At 37.3% G+C, this 21,921-nt stretch overlaps 1 protein-coding gene across 8 annotated transcripts in view; it reads right to left on the bottom strand.

Moving 5' to 3' along the window:
- USH2A (usherin) overlaps positions 1–21,921 on the bottom strand; it is a 382,808-nt gene that overhangs the window by 189,184 nt on the left and 171,703 nt on the right. For all 8 annotated transcript variants that reach the window (XM_074537084.1, XM_074537083.1, XM_074537085.1 and 5 more), the window contains one exon: positions 139–298. In XM_074537084.1, the coding sequence (XP_074393185.1) occupies positions 139–298 (160 nt within the window). The remainder of the gene's footprint in view (positions 1–138; positions 299–21,921) is intronic.

The following is a 21,921-nucleotide window of genomic DNA, read 5'->3' as shown; positions in this document are numbered from 1 at the left end:
AAACTAATCACTTCTATGCATTTAATCATAATAAATTTAATTTTATGTCACAAACTCTTCCCCTGATTGAACTCACTGGAATTCTTGAATAAACTGATGCACTATTGTGTTGTCAGGAAAGAAGAAATCCTTACTTACTGTACATGTATTGTTCTAGAATCCAAAACTGTCAGGACCGGGGCATCTACATGAGATGGTGGCAGCTGCGCTGTAAACAAGGTGACCTGGGAACTGTTTGTACAGCCAGCAAGTGTGCAGGCAGTGAGCAGGAACTGGTGCGGTGTGAAAACTGCCAAATCTAGGGCAAGGAAAGAATAGGAATTTATGTGGTGTATTCATTTTAACTGGCTTTCCTATAGTTTTCAGACACTAGTGAGTTCGGAAAATCAAGAGGAAAGGGGACCTGTGTGTCTTAAAAGTTTCGGGTTTGCCCCAGAGGAATAGGTACTGGTTCTTTAGTAGCAGACATGCAAATTTTCACTACCCATAGATCTGTGGAGAGTGCTTTGGCTGAGATAACCCCACTGTACTTCATTTACCCCAGAATGTACACCAACCAAGCCAAAAAAAAAAAAAAAAGAGAAATGAGATTTTCAGGTGCTACATACTACATCAATTTGCCACAGTGGCAAATGAACACATTTGAGATTATTAAATCAAATCAAATTAAATTAATGGAAAAACAAATACAGGTTCTTTAACACAGCTGCATTATATATATTTTTAAGATGTGCTGTATGAAACAAGAATGACAAGCATCAATACATACAATTCACTCCATGCAGATTTCCCTACAAGCATGAACACAAAGGAAGCTCAGAGTTGTCACTACTCATACTGATCCATTCTGTCTTTGCCTGTTTGTCTTCAGCTGCATGAACACCAAACACTCATAAAATATATTTCAGTAAAGATAACCCATCTAATGCTATAGGAAAACAACTGCTCAATGGGTATTAATTTTGAAGCTATATTGAATTTGAATTACTGCAGAAAATGGTGAGTAAAATGTATAATTTACTGCAGAAAATGGTGAATAAAATGTATAATTTTTGCTGAATAAATATTCTAAAAGTTAATATATTCTTCCCTATATTAATAAAGGAATGTTTGATAGAAAAATTATAGCATGAAAGAAGACATCATTTTCTAGCATTTTCTGATCTCTTTTTTTATTAAAATACATATCTTAGACTTAAGCAAATTTTCCTTTTAAAAAGGAATTTAGAGTTGAGGTTTTGGCAACAGCATAAGGTATACAGGTAAAGTGTTTGTTCAATAGACACAAATTTTCAATATTTCAGAAAAGTTCTGTGCTTTTGTAAGACATAATAAAAAGTAGCATTTTCAGAACCCAAAAGTATCAAACTATATTTTTTTACAACATATCTCTGAGCAAAAATTTAAAAACTCTGGTTGGATGACAAAGACACCACCAAAGCAGAAATGTTATAGACCCAACTTCTCTCTTATTAGTTTTACCCTCATATTACACCTTCAGTCCCTGCAGGAATGAAATTTCTTCTGATTTGCTCCACTCTGTATAAGAAGACAATGAACTTGTGCATTTTTATTGAAAACACTGTATCACTCATTGGTATTGTTCTATGGAGCACATGGCAGAGTGTGAGTTAAAAAAAAAAATGCAGCAGCTAAAAAAAAATCATCAAGTGAATGCCTGTAACAGTGACATGTTTAATCAACATAATGGGACTGATTCTACAAGGGTTAAGCAGTGCTTAAGTCAGTGAGAGGGGGAAAGCACACTCCAGAGCAGGTGCTCAGGCTGGCTCAGCACGCAGGGAAACTCCATGTACTGCACTGGCTGCATTGCCCTCCTTACTGTACACCTTCCTGGGCCCCTTATTCCCTGCAGCTGCTGTAAGAGAAGCCACAAAAGTGCAGATGGAGCTCAAAGTCTGTGACATAAGTATTCCATATTTCATGTTGTGGGTGGGCAAACAAGTGACCAGAAGGATTTTACTTTCAGCAATCCTAAAATGAATAGATGAAAGCTAATCATGGAACCTGTATAATTCATAACCTCCTAGATACTGATTATACTTTCTTCTCTCAAAGTTGAAAGTACACAGTAAGGTTTCACCAAGAAGAGTGAATATAACCCAAGGAAAGGGAAAAGAAAAAGTTGATTTCTCCTTTTCCATGTGTTTATGGTGGATCACTCTTTTCCTTGTCAGTACAGGGTTTGATGCAGACTGTAGCTGATAAGACTACTGCCAGGCCTATGTTTGTGGAAATAGCTTGTGTAATTTGAAGAGGGAAGAAATTTTTCAAGGATTCAGAGAATGGAAGATGAGAAAATGTTTTATTTCCCTCCCTGAAAAAAACAATTGAGTATAAGTTACCTTGTGTGTCTCAGTACCAAAAATGGAAAAAGCAAGAAGAAAAGACGGGGAAACATGTAAATTTAAAAAAAAAAAAAACCAACAGCAAGGAATGGAAACCCAGTACATATGAGCACAGAGATCATTTGAGATCAGATAAACATAAACATACTGAAAGGGGAGGAAAGGATAGGAGAGTTTAAAAAATAGTTGAAAAATAAAACATGTTTAAAAAGCAATATGTCACCAGATTCAAAGAAAATCTTTATTCCTCATCTTGATTTACTAACACCAAAGTATTTTGACTACTAAATAGAAAGTTTCAATGGAATCTCCAAGATTTAGGTAGGATAAAGGCTAAAAAGAAAAATTTTGTTTGTGTAAGCAGGAGAAGAAAACAAAGAAATTCAAGGCTTAGCAATGTCATTCAAGGTAGGAGCTTTGCCATCATTAAAATCTCTCCATAGACTTCAAAGTTTGGATGAGCCAGCAAATATAGGGAAGGCAGTATTTCTAAGATGTTAGAAGCAGAAAATGACAAACTGAACAATAAAAATCATATTACATCATAATCACTGCAATTATTCATCACAACCTAATTTGGGATATATTTTCCTTTTTCAAGTTCAAAGTATTTCATAATGGATCACTGGATTCAAACAGCTATGGATACAAACGTGAATTTGAAAGAGGGAGGAGGTTCTTAAAACTACAAAGCCACTGTTTGTCAAGGTCCTCTAGCAACAATGCCTTGCTTTCCATTTGCTTGATTGCATGATTTGCATAAGATCAAATGTAGGTAATTGTGGACATGAAAAACAGATCACTCTCAAATACATTAGAAACAGATCCACAAGCATTATGTGGAAATGTGTTACAAGAAAATGCACCCCAGTGCACGGAAAACTCAGTGACTAATGTCAAACAAAGTATAATTTACAATATAGGGAGGGAATTATACGTTATTTTACAATTGATTTCATGCTGTTGCTGGATGAATTTCATTGATCTCAATTTACAAGACAAACCCAGTAAGGACACAATTACTCCATTTAAACCTACAGCAAAACCTGAAATTGTTTTCTTACAAATTTGCTTGATCAGGTTATATTCCAATCTGTCCTGTAATTTCAGTTCCCTGATTTTAATTTAAAGATTAAATGTTTCTTATTTCAATATTCCAATAACTACTCACTGAAAACACTTATTTCTTACACATATAAAGCTAAGCCTAGAAATTACAGAACTCAACTGATGGAAAATACCATAAATTCAGGATTTGGTCCTGTTCTCATCTCTAGACCCAGAAGAGTGAAAAGCTCAAAAAGACAAATAAAAATATTGTTTTTTGAGGGTACAGAATTCCCTCAAGTCATCATATTAAAGTAAAAGGTAGACAGAAAAATAATTCTGCATTTTTCATGCTAAAACAGAACAAAGAAAGAAAACTAAAATAAAATCCCACATATCTGTTTTAAATCCATATACTCACTTTCCCCAAAGAAAAAGGTGGAGCAAAGGGAGAGGAAGGATCAACCTGCCTTTTCATCTCTCTGACCTCAGAGGCAACACAAAAAAACTAAATCATTTTCTAACCCACACATCAGCAAGAGAATTGTGAGCTGTAGTGACTATCATTAAAATCAATATTTGCATATCAATACAATTATTAGATATGTGGGGTGGTTGGAACTTCCCACACTAACCAACCATAGTGGTTGGTATCCCTCCAGTTTCTAATAACCACCTGCATAAGTCCTGAGAGCACAATCAATGCATGAGGCAGAAAGAATAAAGAATGACACCGTTTGCATGGTCAATAAGAACACTCACTTTCTTTGATCAAATTTAATGGGTAGTCATTGAAAGATAATATACAACACTACAGTGCCACTTTCAGCATAGAATTTGAGAGAAGTTACTAAAAAAAAAGTACAAAAACATAATTAGTATAGTCAAAAAAACCAAAACCAAAAACCCAACCAAAACTGAAGATATAAGAAAACATGCTTTCCCATTTCATTGTCAGAATACATCCCAGTTCAAAAATAACACAGTAGTAGTAGCTGCAGTATTTTGTTTTATCTGTAACTATCTTAACACTCTTATTATATTCAGATTTACTGCAAGAGAGCCACACACCCTTCTTGTTCCCCTCTTCCTCCCTATTTCCACTCTCCCTGGTTTCTGGCAGCTCCAGCATTTCCAGGACCAGAAATGACAACGTCCTGTCTTGGTAAGCACTCATCTGACTTGGGCAAGGAATCCTATATGCTTTCTCAAGAAAATAATTGACACAATAGTTATCTCATTGCTATATTCAAAGGAAAATGATCCAACAAAATTGTAGCAAGGGATTGTTAGCAGCACAACAACAAAAACCTGCTGAGAGAGTTTGCAAATGAAAAACTTCCAAAGAATTCCAATCACCACGTCGTTTATGTAGGTACACTGTACAAACACTTCAGCTCATTACTCATCCCCTTACTCTGTTTTTTCATCTTCTTTCTCACAATCTATCATATTAACTCATAGTAACTTAATATCTAATTAGAAGATAAACTCCTTGGGACCATAAATCTTCACCACCAAATACAACCATGTCCCCTTCTGATTTCTGTACACCACCAAAAAATCCCAAACATCTAATTCATATGCTAAGTGTCAAGATTGCACTATCAGGCCTGCTCCAACAGACATCACTAGCACTTCTCTGCCTTCCACCATTTCCTGAAAGCAAGCAACAACTCATATTCAATTAGTACAGTATATTCTGCTCTCTTTATTTATAAAGCACCAATCACTTAATTATACTGACTCTCAAAGAGCCATCACTAATGTACAACTTTCTCTGGAAGGGTATTATACTAGCGCTGCATCTTTTCATAGATTTGCAAACCCCACCCCACACCGCACTTACTTGAAAATATTTCAGGAAAAAAAATGTCACAAATGAAGTACCCTTAGGTACTTCAGGCAACTCAATCAAGACAAAAATGCTCATGTACCAAATTGTGTAAATTAGCAATGGATGGCCTGCCACACGTGCAACTGGCCGTTTAACTGAAGAAAACATCTATCTTCCAAGACAGCAGCAAATTCTAACATATTAATTAATAACTAAGAATGCTTATGTGATTCGGTAATGTTGAGAGTGACAAAATTTAAATAATTTTGTGAAGCCATTAAAAACAAGTGCAAGTAATAAAAAGCAATAAATAAACCCAGGATCACAAATAACTCTTTTCAGGAAGCACCATTAGCTGTTGTTCTGCTCCAAGAACAAAAGCAAAGACTTTGACATAAGGGCACATGGACAAAATAATTTGGCTTCCAGTTGGCCAACAAATGCTGATGTGTTTTAGAAACTATTTGTTCAGCAGTAAATACCTCCAGTTTTCCAAATTACTTGTAAAGGAATAAATTCTTTACTGGGAGAGTAGTGAGACACTGGAACTGGCTGCCCAGAGAAGCCAACCTGAAGTGCTCAGGATACCCCAATCCTGAAGCGCTCAACGGCCAGGATAGACAGAGCTTTGAGCAACTTGGTTTAGTGAAAGGTGACCCTGTCCACAGCAGGTCCCTTCCAACCCAGGCTATTCTATGAAATTCTCATTCCTTTTGAGACTTAAGCACATTATTCCTATGCCTGTTATTCCTATCTCATTGTAAAAGCTGGAGAGCAAGGATTACAATCTTTTATTGTAAAGCCACATCCCTGAGACAGCTACTGTGGAAACATTTTCCAGGCTCTTCTTACTCCCCAGTTAGGACACACTAGCTTGAAATCCCAAACGTGCTCAGCTGAAGAAAGCTCAAATCATGTGGAATGCCCCACACCACTTGGTTTAGAAAAAACAGAAAGGACACATTTGAGAAGAACATTTAAACTTCTCTTCAGACTTTAGCACTTCCACCTAAATTGCTTTGTGATTCGAATCTCAGGTCACTGACCACAGAAGAATCACCATGCTCCTTGGAATCCTCCTTCCCATAACATCTCTGATATGTTTTCCTCTGACCCATCATCATTATTCACCATCAGAAAAATATGGAGGCATTTTGGAAGGTTTTTCAAAAGCTTATCTTGCTGCCAAAATGACACAGAGCCAGTCAGTCAATGCAAACATTCAGCATCAAATGAACCTACTGAACTTCCAAAATACTTCTTTGCTGACTAGAATTAAAACTATTCACTGTCTCCCTTGTTTACTTCAATTATAAAAGTTGGAAAAATAAAATGAGTTTGAAGGTCAGAGGGAGAAAAATCAGAAAGAAGACAAAGCATATTAATATTTATCAGGCACGTGGAGAGAAGTAATTGTTGTCAATAACACTATCTTCATTTAATATCCCTCTTTTTCATTTCTTTACACATCATAAGGAATGAAGATTTTAAGATTTAAATGAAAATTTCCATTCACGAATGCTTCCAGTCCATTCACTGAATTTCTTATTCCAGCTTAAGTAGAGATGAGTTGCTAGTACAAATCATAAGAACCATAATGTCTCAGTCAATGTTTAGCCCAAAAAGTGAAAAAGGAAAAAAAGCGTGATTTGACCATTTTACCTCTCTATTACTTCAGCTTTATATTCACAACTGGAAAATATATTTGCAGTAGGCAAATACATAGCAAATTTGAAACTCAGATACCTGTGTCTATAAAAATGGAACTACTCTGGATTCACATTAGCATGACCAAAAATCCTTTGGCTCACCAGCAGAAGCACATCCTGTATTCCCAGGTAATTCCAATCTTGCTGCAGTGGGAGAAACAAAATTCAGATCTACCTAACATTTGGTGCTGAGGTAATTGTATCAAGTGCCAGGCTGCCACTTTTAAAACCCATGGAAAGGCACATGCAAACATGTGCCTTTGCAAGTAAGATGTGGTTATATATGAATACATGGTGAGAAAGTAAGATGTGGTTATATATGAATACATGGTGAGAAACAGCAACTATTACTATCCATTTTGTATAAATCAATAGTGCAGTCTCATCTGGAGCAGCATATATTACAGAGTGCAGGAATAAAGTCTGTCTGCAAAACAGCAGTGAGAGAGCGGAGACTTACAAACACTTTCTTAGGAAGAGAGGCTACAAAGAAACTGTCATGGTTTGGGCCTGGCACAGAGCCAGTGCCCCCATGAGAATACCCTCTCCCTGGTGTCTGCTGTGAGATGTGACCAGGAATAAGCAAAACAGGCTCCAGCTTAAACATAAAGAAAACTTTATTATCTAAACTACAAGAAAATAGGAAAAAAACTATAAGGGGAAAAAAAAAATTGAAAACCTTACAAAAAATGCTTTCCTCCTCCCCACCACCAAAATTTCCCAATCCGATACATTCCCCCAAATCACCAACTGCTCAGTCTGGCACCACCCTTTAGGATATTCAAACTTCAGTCCATGAAGAGGAGAGGAGTCCTTCTTGCACCATAGGCTTCCCCTGGAAACATGCTGAAACCTCGTGTGCTTCCATGTCACTAGGCACCGCCCGGAAAAGTCCTTTTGCCGCTTGTGACATCTTCCTTCCATGCTCAGTGCTCTCACCACTGTGCATGGACCAGAGCTGCTTCTAGGGTTGTCTTTTAAGGATGCCTTGTCTCACTCCAAAAAGGCACAGTCTCTGCTTTGGGACATCTGTCCCCCCCATTTTTTTCCAACCCCCTGGGGCGGAGGTGTCCTCACAATAAACCTTCCTGGTTCTGAGGCACTGCCTCCCCCCAAGTGCAGTCTCTGTGTCACAGGAATAAAACTGAGTCTATGGCTACACAAGAGAAGTCCAGCCAAAAGGCCACTCCAATCATCTCTCCCCACTCAGTCAGTCGTCTCCACGTCCTTCGGGCCAGGTCCTTGTCTCATCTCATCTCTTATCTCCCTTCTTATTCAGCTCCGAGGAGGATCAGCATTTTTTGCAGGGTCCCAATCATGTAAGAAAAAGGGTTAAAAATTTCAGTCTCTGACCGTCCCAGAGCTCCGGCACTCCCACACTCGCTGCTGCTCCGGCTGGCACCTCCTCGCTGCATTTCCCCCCCCCTCCCCTTTTCTTCCTGGGCCGGCCGCTATCACATTCAGACACCGGCTCTCTCTCTCTCTCTCCTGGAGGGGGATGACTGCCCGATGGCTCTTGGTGCTCCTCCACCCTTCTATCCTCAAGGGCCTCCTCACCCCCATCTCTGTCCAGGCCCAGGCCTACCACATGGCTGCCCCTCCCCTGCCCAGCAGCAGCGGCTGGACAGGGGAGGGAGACCTGACCTCCTTCCCTCGAAGTCCCAAGAGAGCCTCTCAAAGCTGAAGCTCTGCTTTTTAACCCCTGTGTATTCTTGGAGGTGTGTCCAAACCCCACTGGCCACACCAGGTGCCAATATCAAAATCTGAGCACCCATTGGTTTGACCACAGCATCCCAGAATTCCCACTTCTTCCCGGTCAAACCACCACAGAAACAACCTCAGAGAAGGAAACAAAGAAAACACAACAAAGAGGGGTATAGGAGAGTAAGTGCTACATAGAAAAGCAATTAGGATGCTCTGTTCCCTTGAATTCCCTTTCAATAATAGAAGAGGGGTGGATGGAGGAAGGGAAGAAAAAGCTCTTGAAATAAATTCAGAAAGTGGAATTTTCAGAGACACTCACCCCACCTAAAATTGTGGCACATCGAGTACTGCTGACAAGATGATTCAAAGTTATCTTTATAAATCAAACTTGAGGGGAAAAACATTAAGTACCAATATAATATTTTTTAAATTACTTAGGTAAGCATCACTATAATTTGCAAATTTGTCCAACATTCCTGCAAGATTTCCATACTTCTCTTTCTGTATCTCAAACAATTTTGAACTCTTTAACACTGTATTTATTTTATATAAGTTTTTTCTGCCAAGCAAAGAAAAAGAGGGATGGGATCAAAGAAATTAATTTCCAAAATAAATATTTTGACAAAACTTTGACAAGAAAATTTTATTTGTATCTTTTCCTTACTATAATTTTATATGCATACTGAATTACAAAATACCATTTTAATGCCAAAAAAATTGTCTTAATCAACAAAAGCCAATTCACTAAACAAGCAGAAGCTTGAGAAAGCACACTCAACACTAGAAATTGGAACCTAAACAATAAAACTACAACAAGGGCTCTTTGTCCTGCCATCAACTACAGGTTGATTAAATTAACGATTTTTACGTTGTGAGTTTTATTTAGCAACATCTGCATTTTACACACATGATGAGTAACTTTTGTCACCGTTTTGTACAGACCCAGGCATGTGAGATGATTAGGGAACAATTCTCAGCATCCAGGCAAGCTATCATGTGATTTAAAAGTTTCTGTAGAAGAGATAGTATCACCTTCTTAGGACCAGAACAGCTCTGTACTCCTGAATTATAGTCAGAGGATAAAGGAGTTTGCCAAAACATTACTGGAGTGCTGGAACAAGGATAGTGGGAGGACTCAGCTTCTGAGCACTGCTCCTAAACAAGACAATTTATAGTATAGCAAGTTAAATCTGTTGCAAGACTACAAAAGCTGAGCTAGTTTTCTGCTGATCACAAAATAAGCAGCACAGTAAAATACACTGTATTTCTATCAGCTCTCCTCTCTCCTTACGAGAACAAGCAGCCCAAGCTGTGGAGCCATTAATATGGTCAACATGTGGTTGTGCAAAATTATTTTGATCCCTTATTTTTTTGATTTTGGGCTGTTTGGGGTTTGTTGTTGTTGTTTTGGGGTTTTTATTTTGTTTCATTTCATTTCATATTTACTTTCAAAACACACATGAAAAACAAGGGGAAAGAAAAGAAAAGCCCAAAGTTTTTTTCAACTTGACATGTTGCACTACCCAATTATGGCATGTAGTGTCAGTAATGTCATCAGATAACATAACTGCCACAATCTGATGTGATGCATTAAACTGGGATTACCAGAATAAATCATGTTTGTGGGTGCACAGATCACAGGTGGTGCAGTCAGCTGCTCTGTATTATGGCATATCTATAGGATGTGCAGATTAGGATATAATGTCCAGAAGCTTGCTCTCATTTGTGAAGTGCTTTGCAACCATAAGTCAATAGTAAGGAGCCACAAAACAGTTATAATGGCATAAACCATCATCAGGGAAAAATACAAATCGATCAGTGCCAGCAATATAAAAGGAAGAGCTTGCATCTGTCCCCAGTCTCATAAATTCAGTGGCTGTTGCAGGCTTTTCCTCTGTCCCACATGTACTTTATTAACAACAGTAACTATCATAAATAATAATAATGCAGAGTAGTTTATATCAAGATGAATGCTCTTATTATGTGTTGATCCTATACCTTATTTCTTACATCATGTTTGTGCTCCTCCTGTTGATGGGAGAGGAGAGCTAGCTAAATTTATTGTTTGAAGTTTATGCCTTTTAATTGGCAACAGGGTGTTATGCCCAGAAAGTTGTCTATGTAGGCTTATTGAAATATCTGCATACCTTAACCAGCATGTTAAGCCCCTACAAAGGAGGCACAGAATTTACATTCTACTGCGTGCTATAAATAAGTAATAAGAACAGATTAGAATTATGCATTTACGCCTACTAGTGAGAGTGAGATGCATAATTCACTAGTGGCAAACCCTTAAGAGGCTTTCGTATTTCACCCCACCCCTCTCCCTGCTCCAGTATTGCCTGTGTAGAACCCACTACATTGTTTAGTTCTGCTGTTTCACAATTTTAATTTTTCAGGATAGGTCATTTAGGTTTGTTTAGGTTTTATAATTACTACTTCTTTTTTGCAGGAGAACAACTGACACCATGTTAGTAGTCAGTGCTGGGTATATGCCCACATTATGCTATCATCTTATGAGTTTTCTTGGTATCATCTTATGAGTTTCATCTTAGGAGTTTTCTTGTGAAACTCAGGGACACAACTAAGCTAACACATGACTTGCAACTGCAACTTCCCTATGCTTCCCTAGCGTTGCCTGTTGGAGCAGGTCCAAAGCAGGGCCACCAAACTGATTAGTGGGATGGAGCACCTCATTTATGGGCAAGGGCTAAGAGAACTGAGATTGTTCAGCCTGAAAAGAGAAGGATTTGGAGTGATCTAATTGAAGACTTCCAGTATCTGAAGGAAGCCTGCAGAAAGACAGAGAGCACACAGTGACAAGGGGGAATGGATTCAAACAGGAAAAGAACCAGTTTAGATTAGATTTTTATGAGGAAGTTCTTTATACTCTGAGGGTGGTTGAGGCACTAGAACAGGTTGCCCAGAGAAGCTGTGGCTGCTCCCTCCCTGGGAGTGTTCAGGGCCAGGCTGGATGGGGCTCTGAGCAACCTGGTCTAGTGGAAGGTGTTCCTGCCCATGGCAGGGGGCTCGAGCAAGATGATCTTAAAGGTCCCTTCCCACTCAGGCCATCCTATGATTCACAGTTGACATACTGCTGCTCTAGCAGGACCTCCTGGAGGAACAGACTAATCTCCATGTCGATTCACATCCTCAGCTTCTCTGCTGACGCCTGAAAGCACCTGTTGTGACCACAATTTGTAAGATAGCGCATGAAGGCCACAGATTTTGCCAAAACTGTGGCTTTTCTCCACAGCAGTTCTACCTCCAAAAACTCTGTTACATGGTGACAAGGTGTAGAAACAAGGATCTATTTCAGTCTAGCTGCTTTACTGTTTTTTGGTTCTCTGGCTGCGGCACTACAATTTTGATTCATGTAACTCCCAAAGAAACATCACTAAGGACAGGCTCTTTGATGAAGAAGTTTTCTTGTAATTTCTCTCAGCTGTTTTGAATCTAGACTATTTATCTACTTGGATTTTTCCTTTTTCCTGCATGCAAATATTTTAAATTATTTTCTAGCTCTATTTACCATTTGTTTATTTTGTCTTGATCTCTGCCACACAAATTCTTTTCATATTTAAGCCAAGACTTGTACCTCTTTTTCATGTAACATTTCTAATTTATTAATATTTTTATCTATTCAGTGTATCTCACTTTGGTTTTAGTTTTACTTGACAAGCTTTCTCTGCAATTTTCTCTGCCTGTAAACATAGGAGAAAGACTTAAATTGCACATGTATTTTAATTTCCAGTACAATTTAACAGCTTAAGAACTGTTATGTGACATTGCAACAATGATATTAAATCCCAAGAGTCATACCTCTAAACATTCAAAACACATTAGTTGAAATGTTTAATCTAACATCCTTGAGCTGATGAAAAGGCTAGCATGCCAGCTCATGATATTTAAAAATTCTTGTCAATTGGATTCAATTTTTATTCCTTGATCAGAACAAAAATTACTACCACTATTAAAATTAAGTGATCATAAATAGCTCCAAAGTTGAAGTTAATATGAAATTTAGCTTTCAAAAGGAAGCTATTGACATAGAGCATCAACATGGGTAACTTTTCATTATTGATAATTTCCTTAATTTTCAGCATTTCTCCTAGAATAGACAGAAAATGTCACTTATGCATCCTTTGTGTGAACTCCCCCTGTCCAGCCAATGATCCTGGATAGGTGAGACATGAGGATCCAGATTGTCCTAATAAACCAGATTCTTTGATCACCTCTGAACAATCTTACGTAGCCATAAACATATCCAGACAGGAAAAAAAAAAAAGATATCAAGAAATCAAGACATGCAGACTGTAGACATGACTTAAATGTATCTCTGTAATCATGGAACCCGGCTGTTCAAAGCAGCCAACACAGAAATAACAATGTTTATCACCCACCTTTCTATTCATCTTAGACCACAAGTCTAAGCCTTACTTAAAGCACACTAATCTGATGTTCTTCTCACATGTTTAGCTTTATGTTCACTTGAATATTTTTTCCCACTAGTTAATTTCCTGGTAACCTATCGCTTTAACGTGTCACTCTATTCATACAATAAAACCCATGGAAATGAAAGAAAGAAAAAGAGGAAAATCCCCAGCAGTTTTCAGAGTCCAACTACAATCTATGTAAAATGCTTCAGTCAGAAATAAATAATCATAAAAGACATATTCCATGGAAGACTAGTGAAAAGCATGATGGAGTTCACTACATCATGCTACTACATCATTCACTACAATGTAGCCATTGTTCTGGCTACAAAAGGCTATTAAGCTTTATGTAAACAATTTAAGCAATCAGTGTAGAAGCCTAAGTTATGTTGCTGGCAGTGGTAACAGGAAAGGAAGTATCCTAGAATGCCTCCCATGGTTTTGGGGATAAGATCCTTTCCGTTCATATGTTTCCACCTAACTTAAGAGGAGATTTTGAAAATACATAAATACTCCAATTGTACAAACCACCAAATATTTTTGAAATCAAACTTACATCCAACTATTTTATGGTCTGATAACACAGTCTTATATCATTCACACGCAAGACAAGACTCATGCAAGACGAAAAACACTCAGAAAAGTCTGTACTTACATTAACTGGTGAAGTATTTTATAAATGGAAATTCCAAGAAAGTTTCTCAGACTTACTGAAAGTATAAGTCCAAAACACATGCAAAAATCAAGGACTGCACTTTCCATAAATTTGTCTCCTTACAGCTATTTGTTTTTTTCAACAAATGATTTGCTGAAAATATTTCGGTAATGGTAAATGACTCAATGCCCTCATGGTTACGGATTTAGTAAAAGCAAAGGAAAGGGGATACCCACCTAGAAGTTCTGCTGGGGTGTATTGCCTGTATATTGTCATAATTTATCAATATTCCAAGGTTAAAGGAATGTTGGGATATACCAGGTATACAGAGAAGGATCTGTGTCTAGCGCTAGCCAAAGAATACATGTACTGCTCTGTGGAATTATCACAGCTGAAAAACCAACACACTTTGTAATGCAGAAGTATGGAATAAAATATCTATTTCAAATTAAATATTCATCAACTCTTTAGCAGTTTAGGAGACCAAATGTTCCTAAATTAATAAGGAGAACTATAAGTATCTTTTCCAGGGCATAAGGAAAAGCTCAGAGAGTAGTTTCATTATGCAGCTGGAACTATCAAGAAGGCTGCCCCACTCTATCCAAGCCTATTAAATTATGGCTAAGTGAGGCGTGTCCTTATAAATGGATATGTAGAGATTCAAGCAGAAGCAGCAAGTTTGGGCTTAGTCCATCTGTGCAAGAGGTGTCATATCTTCATTTACCTGAGTCTAGCATTACCTGAAACTAAGCATAAATCATTTACCAAGTATCTCAGAATGGTCCGGCAAAACAAAACAAAAAAAATCTTTTTGAAAAGGGGAGATGCTTTTCTTGATCTATCTATATCTTTTTTATAATTGCAACACAAAACCATGCGCAGTTCCTGATGTTTTCTAAAGCACTTAATGAAATTGTGACTGAATGAAAACTTGCTTTAAACAATAAGCTTATGTGTCCATTTTATCAGAAAAATTAAAACCTGAATGAAAGCCACCATTTTGTTTTACCAGCTTCAGGCAAACCATAATTACCAGGCATACTGCTAAAACAAGATCCCACAAAAAGTACTTCAGGCTATGAGCACAACATGGCCAAGAAAGCATATCCTAGTTCTTGCAAATCTTAAAGAGTTCTCATTATATTTAGTAACAAAGCTAGTCACCATGAGACAGCAGCTCACAAAGACAAACTATGACACTTGATGTGAAGCTCTCACTGACTAAAGACAAAATGCAGAGAAATAGATTAGCCCTTCAGAAAAATCCAAGTGCAAAGCAGACAAGATTTGGCCAGTTTACCCAAGAGAGGCTCACACACACGACATTACAAGAACTTGATCTCAGAAAGTAGCAAAATAAGAATTTGCCATCTAACTGCAAAAAGGGTATCTTGGAGAAGACCTACACATCCACATGCCAGTGCAAAACACCTACAAGACAATTATATGTGGACAATAAGAAGTAAGCTCTGCTGATGGATTTAAAAAAAAAGAAAAAGGGCTGTAAGGCTGTAAATTCACATTTTACAAATTGAACTCAATGAACTCTTCATTTAAATGTGTCCTTCTCAGTAGACACTGTCTTCTGAAGATATCTTAGCATCTTTAAATCTGCTTACCAACCTAGATATTGAAGAAGAAAATACAGAACAAAAGGATTACAGATGCCTAATTCTGACAAATATTTTGAAGTAATACTACAGAAAAAAATAATCTGGAAGTTTTACAGTTTTAGGGGCTTAATTTCTTATCATGGAATTTAGACAAGGCAGGAAATCAATCTTTTCTTCTCTTTGTTTAGAAAACAGAGCCCATAGCCAAAATAATTCTTATGTGCCAGAAGGGAAAGGATAGAATAAACACTCTCCCTGTTCTACAGCTATTAGCTCTGGAGAAGCTATTTTGCTCCAGTTCACTTTGGTACATGCAGAAGATTGGAAGGTCCCAATCACTCTCATTTTATAATTTGTGTTGCATTTTAATTTTTAGAAAGTGGTACTCAAGTAACCTGAGAGCTCAGCAATTCCAGCAGGGTTAGCGTGAGCTCTCTCCTGGCTTGCTGTGTTACCCAAATCTGATCAAAGGACAAGGACTCCAGAAGCTTGTCCAGCTGTGGTTTTATAATGACACCATTAGGTTTTGCTCTATAATCAAGGTCCCTAAAAGTCTGTGTAGCTTCAGGCTTAATATCTGCGACAAGGTTAACTGAAATCTGCAGCAAGGATAACTACTTTAGCAGATTGTATCAGCAGGAAATATTTAAACACTATTTAAAAGGATTTTAAATAAGCAGATTTTATTTAACACTGCACTAATGCACTGCAATAGAAAATGATACAACAGAGCTGCTACAAATAAACATAATGCTTTTACCCTTCCCCTGCCTTCCTCCCCTCTAAATTCCCCAGATGTGTATTATTAAGTCCAACGAGTGCACCAGATCTCTCTGTCTGAGTTTGAAATACCGGAACGCCAGGCTCAGACAGCCCATTTGCCCTTTGGTTTTGTGCCTGCTGAATCTGCATTCTGGGGCTGGGGAATTAATTACCACAGCACCGGTCACCGGCAAATGTCAGTGTTGCCACTTCAGGTGTATCAAATGTGCCTCCTTACAGCCCTAGAACTTTCAGAGGAAGGCAGCTTCTCCTGTCAGGCTGGCATACCCTGCCCTCTAGTGCCAGGTGCACCTCTACATGTTCACTTAAATGCATGGGCCAGGGCCAGAATAAAGCCTGAAGCAGCAGGCATTCTTCATAAGCCATCCCGTATGACTTACCAGCTGCATATGTTGGCCTGGCACTGTTGCATAGTAGTACAAGACCCTAAAATAAGGGTGAGACACTGGGCCATGTCTCACTGGGTCATGTGCAAGATGTTTCAGATAACCAATTCTAGCTGCAAAGAAGTGAAGACTGACTTTTATTGTTCACCATGGTGCTAAAGAAGTCTCTATTTAACAAAAAAAAAATGAGGAATTGTGACATTCAGAGTTATAATATCTATAAATCTAGCACTAACATTGTATTTGATAGCAAACAACTCTTTCAAAAACCTGTAGTGAAAGAACACACTGATTACATTTAGTAGTTATAAGTATTTTGCTGCCACCTGGAAGATGGAAAATAAACTCATACCACAGGACTACAGAATTTCTCTATTGTTTGTCCTTTAAGGCAAAAGCTGCCAGTCATCCTTGAGCAGGACATAAAACAAAGGAAGGCAAATCCTTAGGGTTAGAAACTGTTGTTCTTAAACATGGCTATAGCAGAAAATTGTGAAAAGTAACCAAAAGAACTCCCTAAAAATAGGATAAGGATTTTCTTCTGAGTGTGTCAGCCTCTTGCAGTGATACATCTTACTGCAATTATCTTCTACATGCAACTCTGTGGATTTTCTTGCTCAAATTGTTTCACTTAGCAATCAGTGCAATACTGATATTATGACGGATTCTGCTTTTATTATCGTGATTTCTAATTTAAAACAAGCAGTAGCATTCCTGGGGTATGAAGGACCAAAAACTTTGCCAATTTTTCTGTAAAATGTAGTCATTTCACATGGCTGTGCATGATGTGTACTGTAATCACTACTGGTTTAGAGCAACATAAAATATACAGGTACTAATTTGGGATTGTCCCTTTTTTTTAAGTTCAAATATGTTAAGCCCTGATTGAACAGATGTCAAACATCTGTCTCTTCCTCGCAATAAAACAAGGCTGCCATTCTAACCTGGTTTTGTGAGATCAGCCTTTCCACACTCAGGTCAAATAACAATTTGAATAAGCTAAAACTTAGTTCATGCTCTCAGAAAAAAAAAAAAAAAAGTGAAGACAGCTCTTCCTCACCTTGTCCAAGGCTCTTCTTAATATTTTGCCCACAAACCTGTTACAAAGTACTCTGTCACATTTTTTTATAAACAGTGGGACATGCAATTTAGGATAACTCTGTACCCATTTAACTCAGTTAAGGGTCTGCCCTTGTAACATAGGTGACATGATTTCTTTCCTGAAAAACTGGAAACACTTCTTCCAGTTTGGCAGAGAAAAATAGGTTTCATACAGCTGAGTCTTAATAAGAAAATCTTCCTTTTAAAGATTCATGATGAGAACCATTAGATTCTGCTAGGAAAATTATATGAACATAATTTGTTAACATTGTCAAGTACCTAGTGCTGCAGAAAATGCAGATATACACCCTCAATGCCAAGCTCAGAGCAAAGATAGATCCATACTGTTTGTCTTGTTTGTTTTCTAATGTACCCACAAAGTCATTTCCCTTTGTAAACATGTTAGACAATGAGCACCATTTCTCAGTCCATCAAATGTTCAGCTTTTAAGAACACAGGAACATTTTGCTCTAACCTTTTTTCTAAAGTTTCTTCACATCAGTTAGGTTCCTCATCCACAAAAAAAAAAAAACCCAAACAAACACACAAACAAAAAATAAACCCCCTGAAAAAAAAACCAAAAAAACCCCAAAACCCTGAGCACTTGGGTCACATTTGATCATCTCTGCTTATGCTATAACATTCTACATTTATTAGATCACTCTTCTGTTGGTGGTATTGGCACCACCAGCTCAGGCTGGTAGACAATAGTCTACTACTTTTCAGGATAAAACCCACCCTGTAGCCCTTTTAATCTAAGACAGGTAGAAAAATTCTGAGACTAAACAAAAGAGAAGACAGGAAGCGATACCTTGCATAAATTTTAAAATATCTTTAAAATAACTATATTAAGAATTCTTCATGCTTCAAAGTAGAAACTTTTTTTGGCGATGAGTGTTTGAATGAAAAGAATATTTTTCTGTTGCCAGGGAAAACCAGCTCAGATTTTCCTAAAATCAGAAGCCTTTTTAAGATCAATACATTAAGAGCTCTGAAGATAACTGTGGAAGCCTCTCCAGCTCCTCACAGCTGCTAGTCATCTACAAAACAGTTAGGTCTGATGGTCTGGGGAGCAGAATCCTATTGCAACTACTCTTCTGAGCTGCAGATGACGGTCTTGGCTACAGGAGCTTCTGCATTCACACACAGAGCAACTGAAAGCATAAATACAGGGGCATGGATTCACACAGCTGAAGTTCAACCCACAATCTGGGACTATTTCCTCTGGGCTCATCCCTTGGAGAGATTAGGCTTTCACTGGAATATAGGATGTGAAATACAACCCAGACTGCATGAGCAAGTAGAACATACACCACATAAAGCACATGCATAAAGGTGGGAGGCAGAAAAATCACAGGCAGAGAGTTAATACAGGTGTTGTGGTAGAGGGGCTGGTTCATTTCAGTGTTTTATTACTCACAACACAAAACCAAATTTGTCAATATGGGGGAAATATTTAAAGGCACTAATGAATTATGGATTCCTAATGGGTCTCCTTTTTCAATGTGGTAAAGTGTACATTTGCCATATGTGCTTTTAAAGGGTTTCCTTTTTAATTACAGCTCAGCCCCTAGAGGAAACAAATACTTGAATTTCCATGAAAATCAATGAGTATTTCAAGCCCTCAACAACTGCCAAGATCAGAAATTAATTTAACAATATATTTGCTATTATGGTGTTGAGAAAACATATCCCTCCTCAAGTTATGGATTGATTAGCTTAAACTGATTGCAATTTCCATGGTCTAAAATGAAAGTCAGTGAAGTACTAATTTTTAAACAGAATTTATGTCTTCTTAAAAAGAAAGGTTTAGAAAACCATCACATTTGTATCTATATACAGCACTTCAAAAACACAGAAAGAATCTATGACTTTCTGGCATAGACTACTGGCCAGGAAGTAAGTCATAGTTCCTAAATGAGGAAAATTATTTTGGTGAGTCAATAATTTTTAGATGTCAGAGATAATGAGCTTTGTCTCTCTGTCTAGGGTCAATAGTGTATTACGTTGTGGCTAATAAAACACCAAAATCACTGGCATAAATGCTGAAAACAAAAGGATAGTTATATGGGAAAACCCAAGACCTATATAACATAATACTCCAAAACCAAAAGGTCCAACTTTTCACTATAAAACTGTAGCCCTTGGGGAAATAAAAAAGAAGATCACGTTATACCTCTTTTAAATCTAGCCTATAAAATTGGAAAATCTTGGGCTCTGAAAGGAAGCAAAATCAGGTCAAATTAAAGATATACGCAGATCTAAGCATGATCTTGAATAAACTCGATTCACAAGGACTGGGATTTCTACTGACCCAAATCCCAGCCTGCTGGCTCACATTGCCACTTCTCCCTCAGGCAGAGGGAGAAATTGGCAGCTACAAAAAATGGACCCAAAGTAAACAGACTGATCTCCACACCACGTAGAAAAGAATGGGTCTTGTGGTGTACAGCTTACAGTAACACAATCTGATCCAGCCTTCTCATTTGAATAAGTTAGGACCTTCTGCTTTCTTTAGATCTGTGTCTTAGGTTAACTGAAACCAAGGTCATTAAATGCTCAACAGGATCAATAAAAATTTCTAGGAAAAGATAAATAAATAATTTCTACATAAAAGCAACAAGAGTTTGTTTAGAAAACTTATGAACCAAATGAGCTCTCATCTGACTACTTCAGCTGAATGTATTCTAACATATCACTCAAGATTTAAGGTTAGAAGTCTTATGCTTTCTATATTTTTAAAGAAGCATTAAAAAAGTTACTTGACCATAATTTCTATCAATAAGCATTCATTTTGGCTATAATTCAGACTGCAAGCAGACATGAATCTAAACCAACCAACCAACATCATGGTGAACCTTTCCTCAAGTGTTTTACATCACTTGCCCATTTATAATCAGTTGCAAATGAACATTTTGGTTAAATTATGAACCTATGATGAAATTTCAGTAATAATTTTAGTAAGATTGGAAGCACAAGTATTTGCACTTCAAAAATTTTAAGAACAGTGCTATGATACGGCAATGAGAGATTAATGGAAATTTTGCAAAAAAAAGATAAATGGCACTGCAAGAATACCAGAAAACTGGGGAGATGGGGGAGAAATTAATTGAACCTACACTTTTGATAAATATTTATTTTTTGCAGAAGAAAAATGCACACTAGTTTGAGCTGTCATTATGCTAACCTATATCCTATTTTTCATATTATTAGTAATACATAATGTGGTAGTTTATATTCAAAAATAAAACCAGAATGTATATACCTCATGTATTTATCCAGAAATACACTAAGGTTACTATGGTTACGAAAAATCCATTACCTTTGAATACAGAATGAAAAAGTTTGACTTAAAGTGTGCACTATTTATTATAGTGATCATCAACAGCCTTCAGGAGGTTCCCTAACTGGATTCATTTTTCAGTGTCAAAACTGACCCACCACACCAGTACCTTATGGCCTGTGCAAGGCAAAGAAATTTGAACTATATGAATTTTTAAATATGTTTTATACTGACTCAAGATGCAGAAATGGTTTTGAATTTTAAGACCTTACATTAAAAAGAAAGTACAGCCATGGTACCCTTTTCCTCTCACGTTGTCCAATATGAAATGCTTTATTTTCTCTTGTACCTACCAAGATATACAAATTTTGATGGGTCCACAATAGAGCTCATGCTGTGGCATGGCATTTCTAGCTCTGTGTTTTCTTTTTGGGTTTTTTTTGTTGATTTTTTTTTTTGTTTGGTTCCTTTTGTTATTGTTGTTGTTGAAGTTTTTCTTGTTTCGGTTTGGTTTTCAATATTATTTTTGTTGTTGCTATTTGCATAATGTCTGAACAAGTAATTTGGAAAATTCATTAAATTACACCAATTACATTAAAATAGAAAGTCAGATTACCGTGCTTCACTGTATTGCCAACTTAACTTCAGTGTAACAGTTTAAGATAATTGATAAAATTTGGCTATTGGCACATGGCACAACTATTATCAAAAGAAAACAGATAATTTGTTTATATTTTAATAAATGAATTAGGAATTAGGGGCTCTTCAGGTAAGTAATGAAGTATCTCTCTAATTAAGAATCTTTAGGGAAGGCAATAAGAAAAACTATTAAACCTGCGTATAATTTCTCCAACAGTTGGCAGTTTACTTGTTTTGAGAGCTGGATGGTATGAGTTAAAAATGTTATAAAACCATTAAAAACATGACTCAGATCCTGTAAAAGAGGCACAACATTTAGCTACACCATGGCAATGTTAATTTCTCTAAGTCCCAGCAAA

Source organism: Zonotrichia albicollis, chromosome 3 (assembly GCF_047830755.1).
Source record: "Zonotrichia albicollis isolate bZonAlb1 chromosome 3, bZonAlb1.hap1, whole genome shotgun sequence".
In the NCBI taxonomy this organism is placed as follows: domain Eukaryota; kingdom Metazoa; phylum Chordata; class Aves; order Passeriformes; family Passerellidae; genus Zonotrichia; species Zonotrichia albicollis.
This window is presented reverse-complemented; position numbering and strand designations above follow the sequence as displayed.